This window comes from Heliangelus exortis, chromosome 2 (assembly GCF_036169615.1).
Source record: "Heliangelus exortis chromosome 2, bHelExo1.hap1, whole genome shotgun sequence".
Taxonomy (NCBI): domain Eukaryota; kingdom Metazoa; phylum Chordata; class Aves; order Apodiformes; family Trochilidae; genus Heliangelus; species Heliangelus exortis.
Window position 1 is genome coordinate 26,223,057 of NC_092423.1, and position 16,994 is coordinate 26,240,050.

The 16,994-nt window shown below is 42.6% G+C and overlaps 1 protein-coding gene across 5 annotated transcripts in view; it reads left to right on the forward strand.

Annotated features, from left to right (window-relative positions):
- Positions 1-1,621: 1,621 nt before the first annotated feature.
- GLCCI1 (glucocorticoid induced 1) overlaps positions 1,622-16,994 on the forward strand; it is a 53,365-nt gene continuing 37,992 nt past the window's right edge. For 4 of the 5 annotated variants that reach the window (XM_071735301.1, XM_071735304.1, XM_071735305.1 and 1 more), the window contains exon 1: positions 1,622-2,569. In XM_071735301.1, the coding sequence (XP_071591402.1) occupies positions 2,113-2,569 (457 nt within the window). In that variant the 5' untranslated portion in view covers positions 1,622-2,112. The remainder of the gene's footprint in view (positions 2,570-16,994) is intronic. The other variant, XM_071735302.1, reaches the window with a different exon arrangement.

Sequence of the window (16,994 nt, forward strand, 5' to 3'; positions counted from 1 at the left end):
AAAACACAGTTTCTCATTGGGACTATCAACTGGTGCCTGGGCTACCAGGGGTAAGGATAGTATTAACACCTTCAGAACTACAGAGTTAATGTAAAAACCTGAAGGGTGATGTAAGACCATTAGGAATGTACATCACTTATTGAAAAAAGGGACATAGTTAATTCTGTGATACTTTTGCCTAATCAATGACTAACTGAAAACCATTATCATATATAGTAAAACGTACTTTGTTGGTAAACACCAACCATGCTATCTATACCGTCTCCTTTTAGTTCTTTCAGAAGCCTGCACATCGAATCTGAGAGGCCACCACATGGATCTGACTTCCTGCACCAAGCAAGGCTCACTGCAGTTTTCTTTCAGCCCCATTAGCATCTTACTCACATCAGATCCAACATAAACAATGTTCTCTTGAGGGACTCAGCTCAACTTATCTTTATGATCTTATAGCCATCTATTTTCTTAACTATTGAGCTACTCATCTCAATCATTATTTTCTTCCTGTTCCACTTGTTATCAGTTCATCGAGTGGGAGCTTCCTCCTGTAACAAAAGCACTTTTCTTGGTATCACCATTAAACATCTTTTCCTCAACCTTCTCTGAAAGGGTTTTACGTATGCACATTTAAAAAAATGTTTCATACACACTGTTACAAAATGACAAAACAACATTTAATTAGAATTTGAAAAACATCCTAAAACTTTTTAAACAAAATTACTCCACAGGCTTTACAGTCACTCATGATGGATGGGAACAAACTTTATCGCAGGTAATTTTGGCTTTTTCTCATCCTCCCCTGCACGGGAGTGGAGGGAGTGGGTTAGACGGAGCCTCTGAAGAGTCTTCTGGGATCTGGGGGAGTGGGTGGCACCCACACCTTGATACCTTCCCGAACAGGCCCCCGGGGGTGGTCTCCTCCCTTTTCCACCCACTGCCAGGACAGCTCAGTTCTCCCCATTTTCTCAGTCCGACCACTTCGGGCTCCTACCGTAGCGTCTCCGGGGAACCTCCCCAGCTTTCCCCCCACCACGCCCGGAAGGCAACCCGCGGAGGAGGCCATCTTTACCGGCCTCTTGCGCACCCCCTCGCCGGGCGGCTCGGCGGCTTTGCGGGGGAGAATCGGCCGCTGCCCGGAGGGAAAAAAAGCTCCACGAGGGCAAAGGCCCCGAGCCAGCCGGGCCGCATCCGACGGCTTCGAACGCCAAAGGCCGCGCTTCGGAACGCCTCCTCTCCCCCCTGCACCAGCCCTTCGCCTCCGCGGGACCCCGCACACGACGGAACCCGGTACACGTGCCGGCTGAAGCAGCCCTGCCCGCCTCCACCGCCCCTGCTGGTCCGCACCACCCCGACGGCCGAGACGCCGCGGACCCGGACCCGCCGGCGATCCCCGCCCCGCCCCTCCCGCCGCTGCCACATCCCACTTCCCTCAGCCCGCCCCCCGCGCCGTCGGGCCCGCCCCGCCGCGCTGCCCCGCCCCTGCCGCGCGGTGCCGCCCGCTCATTGGTTGAGAGCCGTGAACGACGGCGCCTCTGGGCAATGGAGGCCGAGCTGCTGCCGTGGCGGCGCCCAATGGCAGCCCGTAGCTGCCGCCCCTACCCGTCGCGGCCGGGCGTCGGGGCTGCGCGTTGCCATTCGGAGGGAGGGCGGCACAGGGAGCGGATGGTGCTGGCTGCGGCTCCCGGGAGCTGGCGGGGGCAGGAGCTGAACGCGATCGCCTCCCCTCCCCCCTATCCGACCCCGTACGGCTGCCTGCGCCCTCGTCGCGCCCCGCCGCCGACCCCTTTGAGCCGGCAGCGCTGTACGATGTGAGCGGCCGCGGGGCTCGGCAGCGCTCCCGGTGCCCACGACGCTGGGGCGGGCAGCGATGGCCAGAGTCTGGCGTGGGAGCAGCCGCCGTCGACGATAGGAAGCGCCGAGGCTGCTGGGCAGGCAGCGAGGAGACTCCCTCGGGCCGTGAAGCGCTTGTCCCGCCCCGCCCCCTCCCTTCTTCCTTCCCTCCCTCCCCCCCCCTCCTTCTCCCGCGGCCGGTGCATGCGGGGCGCCGGGGGGCCGAGCTCGGGTGCCCTGCAGCCGCCAGCCTGAGTGACCCGCCGGGTCCTGCGCATCCCTGCCATGTCGTCCTCGTCCAGCTCCTCGCAGACCCCCCCGTCCCACCACCAGCCCGCGCCGCAGAGGATGAGGCGCGGCGCCGCCGGGTCCCCCACTGCCGCCGGCGGCACAGCTGGGGGCTCCGGTAACGGGGCTGGGGGAGGCGCGTCGGGGACCAGCCGGCTGCTACAGCCCATCCGAGCGACCGTCCCGTACCAGCTCCTGCGGGGTAACCAGCACAGCCCGACCCGGTCCCCGTCCTCCTCGGTGGGCAGCAATACCGGGCCGGGGGGCGGCGGTGGGGGTCGCGGAGGAGGCAGCCCGCCGCCGCCCAGCGCGACGCCGCCGCTGGCGGCGGGAGGCGGCGCGGCGGAGCCGGGCAGGGTGAAGGGCAGGCAGCGGCGCTCGCCGGAGAGCGGCGGCGGCAGCAGGAGGAGCAACTCACCTGAGAGACGGAGCCCCAGCTCCCCGGTGTACAGAGGTAAAGCACCGGGACAAAGCCGAACTCCCGCTTCCCTGCCCCCCGCCGGGGGTGCGGGCTGAGCCGGGGCCGCCTTGCTTCCCGGTACCCCCGGCCCCATCTCCCTGGTACGGTGGGTGCGCCCTGCCCTCTCCCCGGGCCAACGGTGGGAGGTCGGGGCACTGCCGACCCGGCATGAGCAGCCCCACTGGAATCTTACAGAGTGGGTGGGGGGGCGAGGGTGAGCCCCAAAACACCCACCTCCGGCAGGGCAGGTGCCGTGCCCGGGCTTGCGCTGCCAGGAGCTACCTCGTCCCTCCGTCTTACCACCGGGAGGGGAGGTCGAGCCCTTAAATGTCATCCTCATTTTCCTTGGAGGACGTGGTGGAGATCCGGCTTGGAAAAAACACCCCGGTGCCCAGCCCCAGCCTCGGGAGGAAGTGCCTCCCCGGTAGAGCGGAGCGGGGACCAGCACCGCCGACCCCGGGGACTGCCCGGCTGCTCCCCCGGCCCTGCCCCAACCCCATCCCGGCCCCCCTGCGGAGGGGAGCAGCCAGGGGCTCCGGCAGCAGCGCTCCTCGTCTCTCCTGCCCTGCACGGGCTCTGGGAGTGGAGGTGTGCGATAGAGGGACGAGTCTAAACTTAATCCGCTTCCCTGTCCACAGGTGTAATTATTTGGTACGGATTGCTAATGGGTTAGATGAGTATCTGGGGTGTCACAACCCAGTGTGTGAAAACCAAGCCTCAGACGCTCTTCAATTCTTCAGAACATGGCTTTTTAAAAACTTGTATTTTTCTAGGATCTGAGGTTGAAATATGTGATGTTTTCAAGCATAGACTCCAAAACATCCATATTGAGGAGCTTAAAAACAAGCAACACGGTCTGCCTCCTGGTGATACTTATTACTGAATCATTGAGACTGTAAAAAAACCCAAACAACCCAATGTAGCCAAAATAGGCCTGTAAAGTTTAAAATGTAAAATTTGATTCCCAGGAAGTCCAACTTCACCTGCGTCAGGTTGTTAAATTATTGAATGTGTTAAAGTGGCAGTGGCCATCTTACCTCCCCCCTCCCTTCCCCCATCACTTTAGCAGCTGAATGAATCAGACTAAATGCCATTTTTTTGTTATCCGGCTGTAGCTATCAGGTATCACAGATCATCTCTTTCTGGGAACGTTTTGTGTGGTTCAATACCCCTTCCTTAAGTCTTACTGTGCTTCATTTCCGTGGCAAATTGTGGTCTGTGTTGCTTGCCAGCATGTTTGTAGCAGTGGAATCTGTTACCTTCTCTCCACTCCCTCTTTTCAGTTTTCATGTGTAGTAAAACCTTACAATCTGTAGTATTTGTAACTTAGGCAAATCTGTCATCAGAACAGTCCTGAGCCACGGGCAGCATTCTGCAAGTGAGGAAAATGTCCCTGCCAGTTATACATATAGTTAATTTACCCTATACAGTGTGCTTATGCAGATGACCAAATTGATTGTGTTATTCTAAGTGGAACAGAGATGCTTAATAACTTGTTTCTCAAAAAGGTTATGCAGTTATGCAGAAGTTTTTGCATGCTTGAAAATGGAACTAGGCTTCAGTGTGTTTTGCTTCATTCAAGCTTTATTTAAAATTTTCAAGATCCCATTTTTCCCACTGTATGAAATTATTTTCTCTCCTGTTTCTTTAACCTTTGGAAAATATTAACGGGAAACTAAGCAAAACAAATAGATCAGTGCGTATGGATAGTGATGGTGCTGCTGCTGAATGCTGTAAATTATTTAATTATGGGAACCCAGAGAAAAACATTGTAGTGGTGCAGTATATAAAGGTCTATGCTTAAAGTGTACTGAAGAGGGAGGAATGTGGGCAGTTACCTGCAAGCAAGGAAAAATACTGCGAATCTGTGAAGTATTTCATTATTACCTACGAATTTTTTGTTGGAGGGGGAATTTTAATTTTAGAAAGTGGTTTCAGTGGTCTTCATCTGTGGGCTATTTTAGCATTAATAAATCAGACTGTAAATTGGTACTGAATGACTTTCCATCATGAAACTTGTTTGAGCTTGCCTCACAGTGAACCGTGTTAGCAGCATACATGGCTGGATTTGGTTTGATGAGAGCAATGTATAAAAGCATAAATGCTCCATCAAAAAACGCACCCTGTAATCTGTATGCGCTGCAAGGAATTTGTTCCCCATCCTCCAGGTCAAGCCAGCTGCTGCTGCAGAAGCTGACATCCTCTAGCAAATCCTGAATGAATGAATGAAAACAACGTGATCGCCCTAATAATGACCACAATTGCACATGTCAACAGCTTTATTTTACTGAAATACAGGCACCATTTTCTAGCAGGCAAGGGCAATAAGATAACCTGTTTCTTCAGTCTTGCAATTGGCAAAAAAAGGTTACCAACCCAACAGCCCAACCCCCTCCCCCCCCCCAACATACAGCTGTTTTTACACAATTTGGAATGTAGTTGCATGCCATGGGGTAGGATTTGTCTTTGTTTTCATGCTTGGTCTCAGCATTTTAGTACATGATGTATGGATACTAAAAACAATATTTGTAGTCTATACGGTGATGATAGTATAAAGAAAATTGACTGCTGAACTGGAGCACTGCTGCAGCAGTAATGGAGGACTTGGAAAAAAATAATGTTCTGTTTTCAAACACAGACCATCTTGCTGCAGCTTGTTAAATGATGTGCTACTCCAGCTATTTATAGTTGTTATCAGTATGCAGGTCTTGGGGAAGTGACTTGATTAAGTTTTTTTGTTAGTTTTTCTAAATGATTTCCCACTGCTGTAAAATGTGAGCTTAGGCTCTAGGTATAATCCTGTTGTTTTTCTCACCAGTGCAGGAGATCTGTTTGCTTTTGGCGCTGCAGTCTGGCTTGGATTGTTTCACGAATATGCTCATGCTAGAGGCTGCTTATGGTTCTTATGGATAGATGTTTTTTCTTCTTGAGACACCTGCCCCTTCCCCACCTCCTTTCAGTATTTTCCAGTATAGATTCCTTGAATTGGCTATCCTACTAAGCTGTTTTGTTGTGGATATTCTAGTGATTTGTCAGGGGTTCTTTTTATAAAGGAGATTTCTTCTGGAGTGAAAACACTCCAGTTTTTTCAGCCTCTACAGGTCAGAGCAACTACCACTGCAGGCATTGACATCACTACTACATGAATGAAAGCAGCATGCTCTGTTTCTTCTCCCATCATCATCCTTTCTCTCCTTTCTTTCTAGTTTGCCATAAATGTTATTGTTCTGCAGCAAAACCCTGCCTGTTTAGAACCGAAACTTCTAAGAATTTGATGATACTTTCTTTAAGCAAATTTGGGCATTTGTAGTTGTTTGGAAATCATCCATGTCAGTATTTACATTTCATTAGTATTGATAATGAATGAAAAATCATTAGTGTGTTTTACTGATTTCAAAGTGCTAGAAAAGGAAAAAAGAGGGAAGGGAACTTCTGATGTAGTAGGACAAACCTGCAGTTTTTGTCTGCCCTCTTTTAAAACATGCTTATTCCTTACTAGCAGATAGATTTTTATAGCCTGTGTTCATGTTTTGGAGGGTTAGCAACATAAGAAGTGTCTGGTTGAATGTAAGAACACATGGTTTTCTTAGAGGGAATGTATGTGATGCATCTCTAATTGCATAAATGCAGCATGAGAATGGGAAGCTGTGTGGTTTATGACAAAGGACATTCCAATAATAATAAAACCCCTTGAACAGGTTAAACAAATGCATTGCTTGCTTGTGAACACTTTGTTTTACAGACAAGACACAAGTTGGGGTTTTTTTTTCTCTTGTCTTACCTGGATAAAATCAGTAGTTTCTGTTATTGTGTCAAGTAGCTGTGTAAACAGAAGAGTGGGTTTCCTGTTTAGTTTGTTTTTTCACATGGTATGCAATGTTTTGTATACAAGGAGAGTGTAAATGACTTCTGTATGACTCAAGCTCAATGTTGCTTTTATCAAATGCCTCCATCTTTAGTATTAACTGCAACAGTACTGTAATATTACACTTCATAATTTTTCTGACTTCTGTTTGCGTAGTTTATAGTGCAAACTTATTTACATACTGAATTTTCGAGGCAACTGTTAAGTTTTAAGGTCATCTTAAAAATACTTAATCATTTTGACCACTAAAGGTTCCCAATACCTTTTACTTCCCAGAATAACATCTGAAGTGCTTCCAACATTACTAAGAGAAGGGAATTTAAAAAGATTCACTTTAACTGCATAACCCAGTTTTGTGTAATAAGTATGTGTGTCTGTTGTTATGCTTGTAGATAAAAAGATTGTGGAGTAATAGAGACAATATTGCTGATCTCTAGTAATGTAAGGGATATCACTATTTAAAATCAACATTCAGACTTCAAAAGGCAGAACTATTTTAATGTCCTGGCTTCAAGCCGTCCAATATTTTGGCATCTTAAGCACTTATACCAGAGATCAAGAAGATCTTTCCTTTATTTTTAACAAATGTAGGTAAGGAAGTAATTTTTGTGGCGCTTCCTATTTCCTGATGCCTGAATAGTAGCAGTATTCCCATAATTGTATGTCCAAAACAGTTTTGCTCCAGCTTTGTCCCTCTTTCTTCCCAAAATAGCTTTCATTGGAATATGATATGGTGAAATAAAAGACACCAGCTAAATTTGAACCAGTTGTCCTGAACTTGAAGGCTTTTTAGTTAAGTGTTTTGACATCACTTTCCATGAGTTTAATAGATTAGATGTCTTAAATAAATACACATCATAAGATAAGTTAATTGAGCTTCTTTCAGGTGGTAAAACAACTGCACCAAAATAGGTAGTTTCTCCATTGAACTTGAATGGTACTTGAAGGCATTAGCTTTCAAGAAAGTACCCCTTTTCCCCATAGAAAAAAAAACAACCCAAACCAAAAGCCACAACTTATATGGACTTTAAGGCTTTACCTGACCTTTAATTTCTTATTCTTTGGATGTAATCAAGTATTAGTGTGTTACATAGGGCCAAACTGAAGTTACTTGCCAACATTAATTCATAGTAAAACAGTGGCTAATAGTGACATTTGTTTTCTGGGGTTCATAGTTCTTCGTTTTTGTCCTTTCCCATGTGGTGAGGTGAAAGCAAATTCTGTAAATGTATCTTAAAATGCAGGGAGGGTAGGTCAAGGGAATGTATCTTAAAATTTTACAAAAATAAAGTGTTGCCAACTTAATGAGTTGTTGAGCTTTGATATTTTGCTAGAATTCACACTGGAAAGCTAGTTATTTTTAAAATTGGGTTTATGCTACTACTGTAGATATCACCATGAAAAAACAAAAAACCCCACAACGGATGTAGTGATTCTGGAATAGCAGTTCAACCTGGACTTGAAAGCAATAGCTGCAGTGATGTAACACCTATTAAACAAAGCATATGGTCCTCAAAGTTTCAGTTTAGGTGAATATTTGAAATACTTTTTCTTATGGGACTTCATCACTTGGATAGTTATCTTAATCTGAAGATGCTAATAGTTCCTGGTTTTCTTCCACAGTGAAAAATGAAAGTTCCTGTTTAAATCAATTGGCAAGATCTTCAGTAGAAAAAGACATTGCTAACATTTGACACAATGGTTAGTTCTCCATGCATATGATCAAGAAAAGTTGTTAATATAGTAGGATTTAAACATCAACCAGCATTTTTTCAATAATGCCTTTTATTGGTGAAGAAAAGGATTGCAGTAAAGACATAACTGGAAAATTTTGCTCAAGACTTGAGGTGGCTGCATTAATGATCATCATCTTGCTTTAATCCTAATATTTAAATGCATTGAGCTCTTAGAGCTCTTAGTGCTGACTTGAATATAAACGGAGTGCCTAAACAAGGACTTAAGGCATTTTCAGGCAAGTAAAACAGTATTTACATATCATCGTTAGAAGAGATACATCCACAGCAGCTTGTCAGCCTGAGATTATCTCCTTTTGCTTTGTGTCATGGTTTTTAAGGTGTCAGCAATTGCAAAATAAAGAGAATCAGAGATCAGAGTGATGGAAAATGGGTGTTTGTAATTTAAAATCTAATTATTACGTTTTGACTGTCTATTTACTTCTTCCCCCAGATCAGATTGTTCTTCAGTTATGCATTAGATTTTCCCCTCCTGATCTGATACCTGAAGTTCACCACCACTAATTTGTATTACGACTAATCAGAAGTTAACTCCTAAATCTTGAAAATAGTGGATGGGTACTGAAAGGTGTCATAATTTCAGTCTTTTGCAGTATGGATACCACGTAATGGTATCATCATATAGTGTGTAGTATCAGTCCTGTTGAATGGTGAGTCAGACTCTTACACTCTTGTTTTTTCCAAAGCTAGGATCTCATCTGTGGAAACACTCACCCATGGCTGAAACCAAAATACATTCTCTCTCAGGAACCCTTTCCTGCTCTCTCAGCTGTGTCAATGTGGACTTAAGACCAAAGTTGTTCCCTCCTGGTCCTTTTGGGCTATCTGGTGATGACTTGGGTCAGACTATGTCTTTTGCTACTAGTAAGACAGAAGAAGGCATGTAGCTACTTGAAGCTTCTCTTTGGGAATGAAACCAAGCCAGGCCAAGTGGGGCTGTACTGGGGGTGCCCTCAGCCTGCTGCCTCTGCCCGGGGCTTGTTCATTCTGACCCTGTACTCAGCCCTGGTGAGGCCACACCTCGAGTACTGTGTCCAATTCTGGGCCCCTCAGCTTAGGAAGGAGATTGAGGTCCTGGAGCAGGTCCAAAGGAGGGCAACCAGGCTGGTGAAAGGACTCGAGCACAGATCCTATGAGGAGAGGCTGAGGGAGCTGGGGCTGTTCAGCCTGGAGAAGAGGAGGCTCAGGGGAGACCTCATCACTCTCTACAATTCCCTGAAAGGAGGTTGTAGCCAGGGGGGGCTTGGTCTCTTTTCCCAGGCAACCCTCAGCAAGACAAGAGGGCACGGTCTCAAGTTGTGCCGGGGGAGGTTTAGGTTGGACATTAGAAAGAATTTCTTTACTGAGAGGGTGATCAGACATTGGAATGGGCTGCCCCGGGAAGTGGTGGATTCTCCATCCCTGGAGATATTTAAAAAGAGACTGGATGTGGCACTCAGTGCCAGGGTCTGGTAACTGCAGTGGGAGTGGATCAAGGGTTGGACTTGATGATCTCTGAGGTCCCTTCCAACCCAGCCAATTCTATGATTTATCTTGCCCCTTCCTTGCCCCTTTTGTATCTGCACCACTTCTCGTTAGCTGCTGCTGTATCCTGGAGAACTATTGCCTATCGTTCTGTCAAGAAATGGGGGATCAGCTTTCTCTGATGGGATGGGGAACCAGGTGTTCGTGGCCACACTCAAGTGGTAGCTTTTTTCTGTGCAATTTCTACATAAGGATTAACCTAAGCAGTTGGTGCTGGGTGAATGGACTAAGGGTTTAATGGAAAACTTTCATAGTAGTAGATGTCTTCATTAGCTTTCCATATTTGCTGCTGCTTTGGAGATAATGCATTCTTCCTGGTAGGTCTTAAAATGTTGAGAGCTTGGTTCTGGAACCTTAATGCAAGAACTGTGTTGTCTAGACCTTCTTATTTAGTCTTTTATGTGCCTTAACAATAAACAATGACATGGATGTTGGTGTTTATAAGAATTTAACTGTTGCTAGTATTGAATTGAGTAGCTCTTTGCAGTAGATATTATTGTCTGAATCAAATACAAATAAGTGGTTAACAACACTGGTTCCTATATGCTACTTGTTTTGCACAACCTGAAACTAGTTCTACCCAAACTACACATTTTACTTCCTCTTTAGGAAGAATTTGTCTTCTATTTCTTTTATAAGATTGGTGATTAAGAACAGTATGGTAGCACTTCTCTCATGTTTTTAAAATAATCTGAAATCCACTGTAGAATATTTTTTTTCTCACTCTGCCTTGAGAGAGTTTATACTGGAATAGTAATTTAAGTGTCCCCTTCCTTGAACAGTATGAGTCACCTGTTTGAACAAGGTTAGCTTCATCCTCCTTACCTACACTCTCACCAACAGACATTAAGCAAGGAGATTAGTTGTAAACACACTTCTGAATTTCAGGATTTAACACTCTATTTGGCTTGACTGCTTATTGCAAGATCACTGGCATTTATTCTGTCTTTTGGAAATATGTTTTTTTTAACAGTAATGACTTGGCTGTGAATAGATGAAATGTATGGCATAATAGATATTGTATCATGTACCTTTTAATCTCTGGTGTTCTGGTGTACAATGCCTATTCTGGAGTTCTGCTAGAAATACTTTGAAAATTGGCCAGCTGGATTACCTCTGTATCTACATTGTTTTAAAAGGCTTCATGGCTGTAAAATACGCATTTTAATATGGGTGTTTAGGCTGTACTACAAAAAAAAACCCAAAAACCTCTTAACAGTTTGTTGACATATGTCACCATTTAGAAACCAAGCTGTGATTTCAGAATAACGTGTTCTTACCTGAACATGTTACCTTTGAAAACAAATTCTGGTTATTCAATACTCTTTCTAGTTAATTCTGCTAATCCCAGTCTGCAGAAATTAGCTCATAAATACCAAGCCAATACCAAAGTAGGGCATTATCAGGTAGCATCAATTTGGGACCAGATTACCTAGATTCAGCCATAAATGTACAGGCTTTTGAACACGTGATTTCCAAGGGTAGCAGTGCTTTCATCAGATGAAGCACTGTACCTATGCTGGATCTGAAACCTTGCTGGATAGACCTTGAAGGTTTAGCACCATATTCCCAGAGCTCAGACCATTGCCACACAGCATGGAGGAGATAGTGAACAGCTCTGCAAGACCTGGGAGTTTTTGTAGGTATTTACTGTGGTCTCATTACCTCTCCTGCACGTCACAGCAGAGCTCATCAGGCCAGTAGGACAAGAAGATGCTGCTGATTCTAACAGGTGTCCGTGTGGTGTGGTCTGTGCTCAGGAAGGCTTTGCTGAGTGCAGTTCTCACACACAGAGTCGGCTTAAATTCAGCTCCATGTGTCAGCTAATCAGTCTTTAACTTGAGGCTGGAGCACTGGAAAGTACATTGTAAAACCCAAGTGGCTTTGTGCTGTTGACTCTGTGCAGTTAGGTGTTATACCTCTGTATCCAGTATGTCATATATAATTAAAAGTCTTTCTGTTATACATGGTATCTTAACTTTCGGTTGTTCAAAGTAATGGAGAGTTGACTTGCTCACGAAAAATTAAATCCAGATTTATGCTGAGTGTCACGGAACAGACTTTGAACAGTGTGACTCTAAAAATATCAGCTAACTGCTGAAGAATGCAGAATAAGACTTAGTTACACAGTAGTTGGGAAGTTGCCAGGCTAAAGGCAATATATAATATACTCCTTGTCTTCACAGGAGTATATTTCAGTTAAGGTCTTCAAATTTGCATTCTTAACTGATAGCTGTGTTTGCTTAATTATGGCAATTGATAGTGCAATACCCTAGCACATCCTTTCTTTCATACTCTGATTTCTCTGGTGTTTTAACCTCAGTGGCTTATTTGTACCTGAATCATCTTTGCAGTGCTTTCTTCCCGACCAAAGAAACCACAATATAGATATTTGAAATATTTCATGCTCTTTTCAAGGGGAAAGAGAAAAAGTCCTGATCTGGTAGAGAAAACATTATCATGAGCAAAAATGTAACTAACGTGTGCTCAAAAGTAATGTGTATTTGAGAAACATTTATACAAGGAAGTGGCCAAGGGCACATCTTGACTTAAGAAGGTGTTCACACTGAAGATCCAGGTAACTGTTGAGCATTACTGTTTACATCTATCAAACCAAGCTGTGTATTCAATTGTGCAATCCATGCATTGCTTAAAATACTAATTTTTTTATACAATGTTTTCCCACCAATCTTGATTTCTTCCAAAAAAGGAACTAACCTACTTAAGATTATCATGATTTTATTTAGTGGCTCAGGTAACCTGTAATACAATGTTGGAGGATACAGGGAGATCCTTTGATTGCAAAAATTATGGTAGAAACTTAGTTTGGCCACACTGATGATAGAAATTACTAAATCTGACAACTCAGAATCTGAGATAAGCAGAAGAAATGGGTGTGGTGGACTGTATAGACAATATAGATGTTACAATAGTAGAAATTTTCATGCATATACAGCAAAATACTATAGCAAATATAGCTATTTATTGCTATGTTGCAAAAATGCTACATAGTGTTATATTCTAAAATTTATAAATCTGGATTAAGTTTTCAGATTTCGGAAGGAAAGAGTTTAAAAATTTGACCAAAGAAAGTTGTTTTGTCTTGAATATGGAGAGAATCTATTTTAATGAAAAATGTTAACACTATTCAAACATTTCAAGCATGAGAAAAGCTGAAGGATGTCATCTGATTGCATGGACACTTGTTTCAAATAGACCATTAGGAATAAGCAGAGAGCCTTCCTGGAAGAGCAGGAAGAACTGAGGGAAGAATATCACATTCTCAATCAAGAAGTCAATCTTAGCTGAGCACTGTTACAACACAAACAGCCTCGGACTTTGCATGTTTTAAGGCCAACAATAGAAATGTACAAATAGAAAAATAAGAAAAAAGTAGTTGCAGCTGTTTGGTACCAAGAAAAGAAGATAGTAATAATAATCTGAGATTGATTTGCTGGAATGTGTGGTTTCAAAGTCAGCTCCCAAGGAATAGTGCTCATCAAGACAAAGTGTGAGTAATCAACTTTGATATGGACAGTGATTTTTAATGCAGAAAAATTAAAAAAACAAAACAAAACAAAAAACCCCCAAGAAACTAGGGGAGAGTGTAATTTGGAATTAGGGATTACCAAGACTATGATATATACAGGCTTTTTTTTTTTTACAGATTTTAATGAAGTGAATTCAGTGATCTCCAGTGCAGTATTCTAGAAGTTCACACTTACCTTTAACTTTCTAAGGCAATCTGCTGAACAGGAGGTGAAACCATTTGAGAATAGATACCTATGTATAGCAGACATGATGATAATGTTTTTTAAAATGGGCAAAGCTTGGAGTCCTGTTCTAAAATGGAGAGAGCTGTTGGTCTGACAGCTAAAGTTGAAAGCTAAGAAAAATTACTAAGGGACGGTGGAAAGCAGCAAGAAATTATAAGATGCAAAATAAGCATTCCAAATTGTGTCATGCTAACCTGGTGGTTTTGATAAGAGAACTGATTTTCCAGACAGGAAGTAGATCTTATCTGCTTAGGCAAATTTTAAAACTAGGGTGATTAAACTGTTGATGAATTTTGAGGCGTTTAATTAGCATGCAGGCATATTACGCAACAGGAGTTGAAGGACTTTGGGAACTGAAATAATAATTTTTGAAAGTAGGATTTAAAAGTAAAAGTTTATGCATGTGGGGTTGTAGCTCAGCAAAATATAATTTCCTCTAAGTAGGAACATGTAATTGGAAAATGCTGGAGGGTGGAGTTGGGTGATGGTGGGTTCTATAAACTTCATGCCAACGTGAAGTAACTCAAAAGGTGCTGGGCACAGGTCAGGTCTTGCAGAAATGAGCAACTTGCTGCATAGGGGCCTGCTGAGACATCATCTGGGATACACTGCACATGGTTTTGGTGTTCTGTGATTTAATGAAGGTAGAATCAAGCTGGAGCACACTTGGAGAAGAACAACGAGGTTAGGAGTTTGACCATGAGAGGATTCAAAAAGGTCTACTTGGACTAAAAATAAAATTGCTTTCTCTGAATCCTGATGAGTGGGGAAAGGGGATGGAGAAGTGGTAAGAGCTCTAACAGTGCTAGGTCATCAATGGGTGGACTGGTTTGGTTTGAAAATGTAAATATTTATGTGGAAAACTACAAGATGGCCATAAGAAGGCATTTATGTTCCTGGAATATTTTTCTAGTAGGAATCAAGGGGACTGAATACCCAGGTGCTGTAAGACTGAGTATGTAATCAGTTTTTAAGTGATTATATTTTGTCAGAGTTGAGAACTGAACTCCTGATTTAGGAAGTTGTTTCTAGTCTCTTGTTTGTATGATTTAAGTGACAACTATTTAATCAGCAAAGCTGGGCAGCCTGATGCCAGCAGTCAGTTTTAATCTGGTTTTACATCTCTATTTTTCAGTATTTTTTTTCTAATTAGTCTTGTTTAGTAGTATTAACTTGAGCTGGGAGAGTACTTTCTATCTCTAATCATTGGTGATTACTGAGATGGCATTATATATAGCCTACTATGCATTGATTTCAATTCTTTGTGGATTTTGATTGTGAAAATGGTGAATCATGGCTTTGTGTCTTTCAAGTTTTTAAATTCATAATTATGTGCAGCTGCATTTTGATGGAAAGTGGAATTAAAGGTGTACAAAACACTTTTCTACAACATTTGGTTAAATTGTGGTACCACTGTAAGAATAAAAAATTCCTTCGGAGTCATTAAGTTTATTCAACAAAAGTGGTATCTTTAGTTATGGAATTAATTGCATGTGCTTATAATTTCCTTCAAAATTTTAAGTATTAATACACTGGAAGAAAAAAAGAAAACAAAACAAACAGCTTTAGTGCTGTTTTTGATTCCCAGTTCATTCTTTGGTATTTTATCAATTTTATCATTCAACAGGTCTAAATTAATGAACTCAAATGAAGAAAATTATCTGCAGAAATGCACAGCAGTTAACAGCTGGTTGTGTGTTTCCATGTGCTCTTTTTCTCAAATACTTAACTGCTGAGCTCCAGTCATGTTTTAAAAACTTTTTAAAGTAGGAATGCTTACAAGATATTTTCTTAAATGATACTAAGTTTATGTATTTGCATAGTGTTTGTTTGAAGTTATAACCTGACAAATATATATTGTAAAATGTGTAATACATAAAAATATGAAAGGTTTGGAATTAGTGTTTTACATACCTGCTGTCCTCTTCGAGTGCCAATGTGTAGGTTACATCTGCTGAACAAAGCAGGCTTTTGTGACATTAAATGCATAGTCTTTTGTATACAGGTCTAATGCATGCCAGCAGTAATCTTTGTCAGAAGAATAACTTGGCTTTAAAGGGCTGAAACTTTCTTCCTTATAGTTTGTTTACTTTTCTGACTGAGATTACAGCATTCTTTCTGCGATTGATCTCTAAGGACAGAGTTGATTTTAAACAGGGGAGTTTTGTTGTGAACTAAATCTGACTTCTGAAGTAGTCACTTTTTTCTTGGCCTGTAGTTGGTTGAAAACCAACAGAGAGCACGTATATATCCATAAGCAACCAAGGCTTTGCATTGTCTGTAGGGCAAATTAAATTTGTCTGCCTATAGATGGATCAATCTCTTCTTCTTCCTCTGGGTATCAATAGCCTCCCTCTGATTACTGTGCCTTCCTCTGCAGTTGGGTGAGTAGAGTTGTAGGTCCCTGAAAAGTCATTCATAAACCTTTCTTGATGGAAGGAAATGCATTGATCACTTTCCATGAGTTTAATATATTAGATGTCTTAAATAAATACACATCATAAGATAAGTTAATTGAGCTTCTTTCAGGTGGTAAAACAACTGCAACAAAATAGGTAGTTTCTCCATTGAACTGGAATGGTACTTGAAGGCATTAGCTTTCAAGAAAGTACCCCTTTTCCCCATAGAAAAAAAAACAACCCAAACCAAAAGCCACAACTTATATGGACTTTAAGGCTTTACCTGACCTTTACCAGGCTAATCAGAATACCTCTTCCCTTTCTAGGTGGCTTGGCCATGGCTACAAAGATAACTCAATATGGTTGATTCCCAAAGCCATTACTGTGGGTCTTAGTATATAATTATCCTTTACAGAACAAACTGTGTTGTTTTCTCAGTATAGGCTACCACTTGTATTGATAGAATTGTAGTTTCATGCAATCCAGTTTGAATGCCTGTGACCCTTGTCAAGTACAAAACCTCATTTGGCCTCACTACCACATGGTAAAATGGTGTATTGTGGAAGGCTGGTTCCCTTCTTTCTCCCCTGAATAGTCTTGGATGTAGAAAGCACATCATTCATTGACTCAGAGTTCTGATCAGATTTCAGATCTCGTGAAGAAAAGGTCTGCTTTTCAAGTTTGGTTGCTGGAGTCTTGGTTAGGCTCTAGTGCTAATCTCTGCCTTTTTCTATTTTTTCTTTTTAAATTTATTTCAAGGTTACAGATGAGAAGAAATTTGAGTGGATTATGATGGTTTTTTCAGAGTAGTTACTTAAGAATGTCACCCCCCCTTCATTTTTAGTCATTCTCTGTCTCAGTTTCTAAAACCAGAAACTAGGAAATAATTTCTCAAGTTACTACAACTGAATCAGAACCAATGTGGTGCAAATAATGAAGATGGGTGTTTTACAGAGGTGAATGTACAGTAGTCTCAATGATGTATCAGAAGATAACTTAAAATTGCTGTCTCTTGCTACGTCCTCTGATAAAGATCCTTTTGGTAGCAAAACACTGTACTGCATTTTAAATATTTAAAAAAAGATAGTGTTTTGCTTGTTT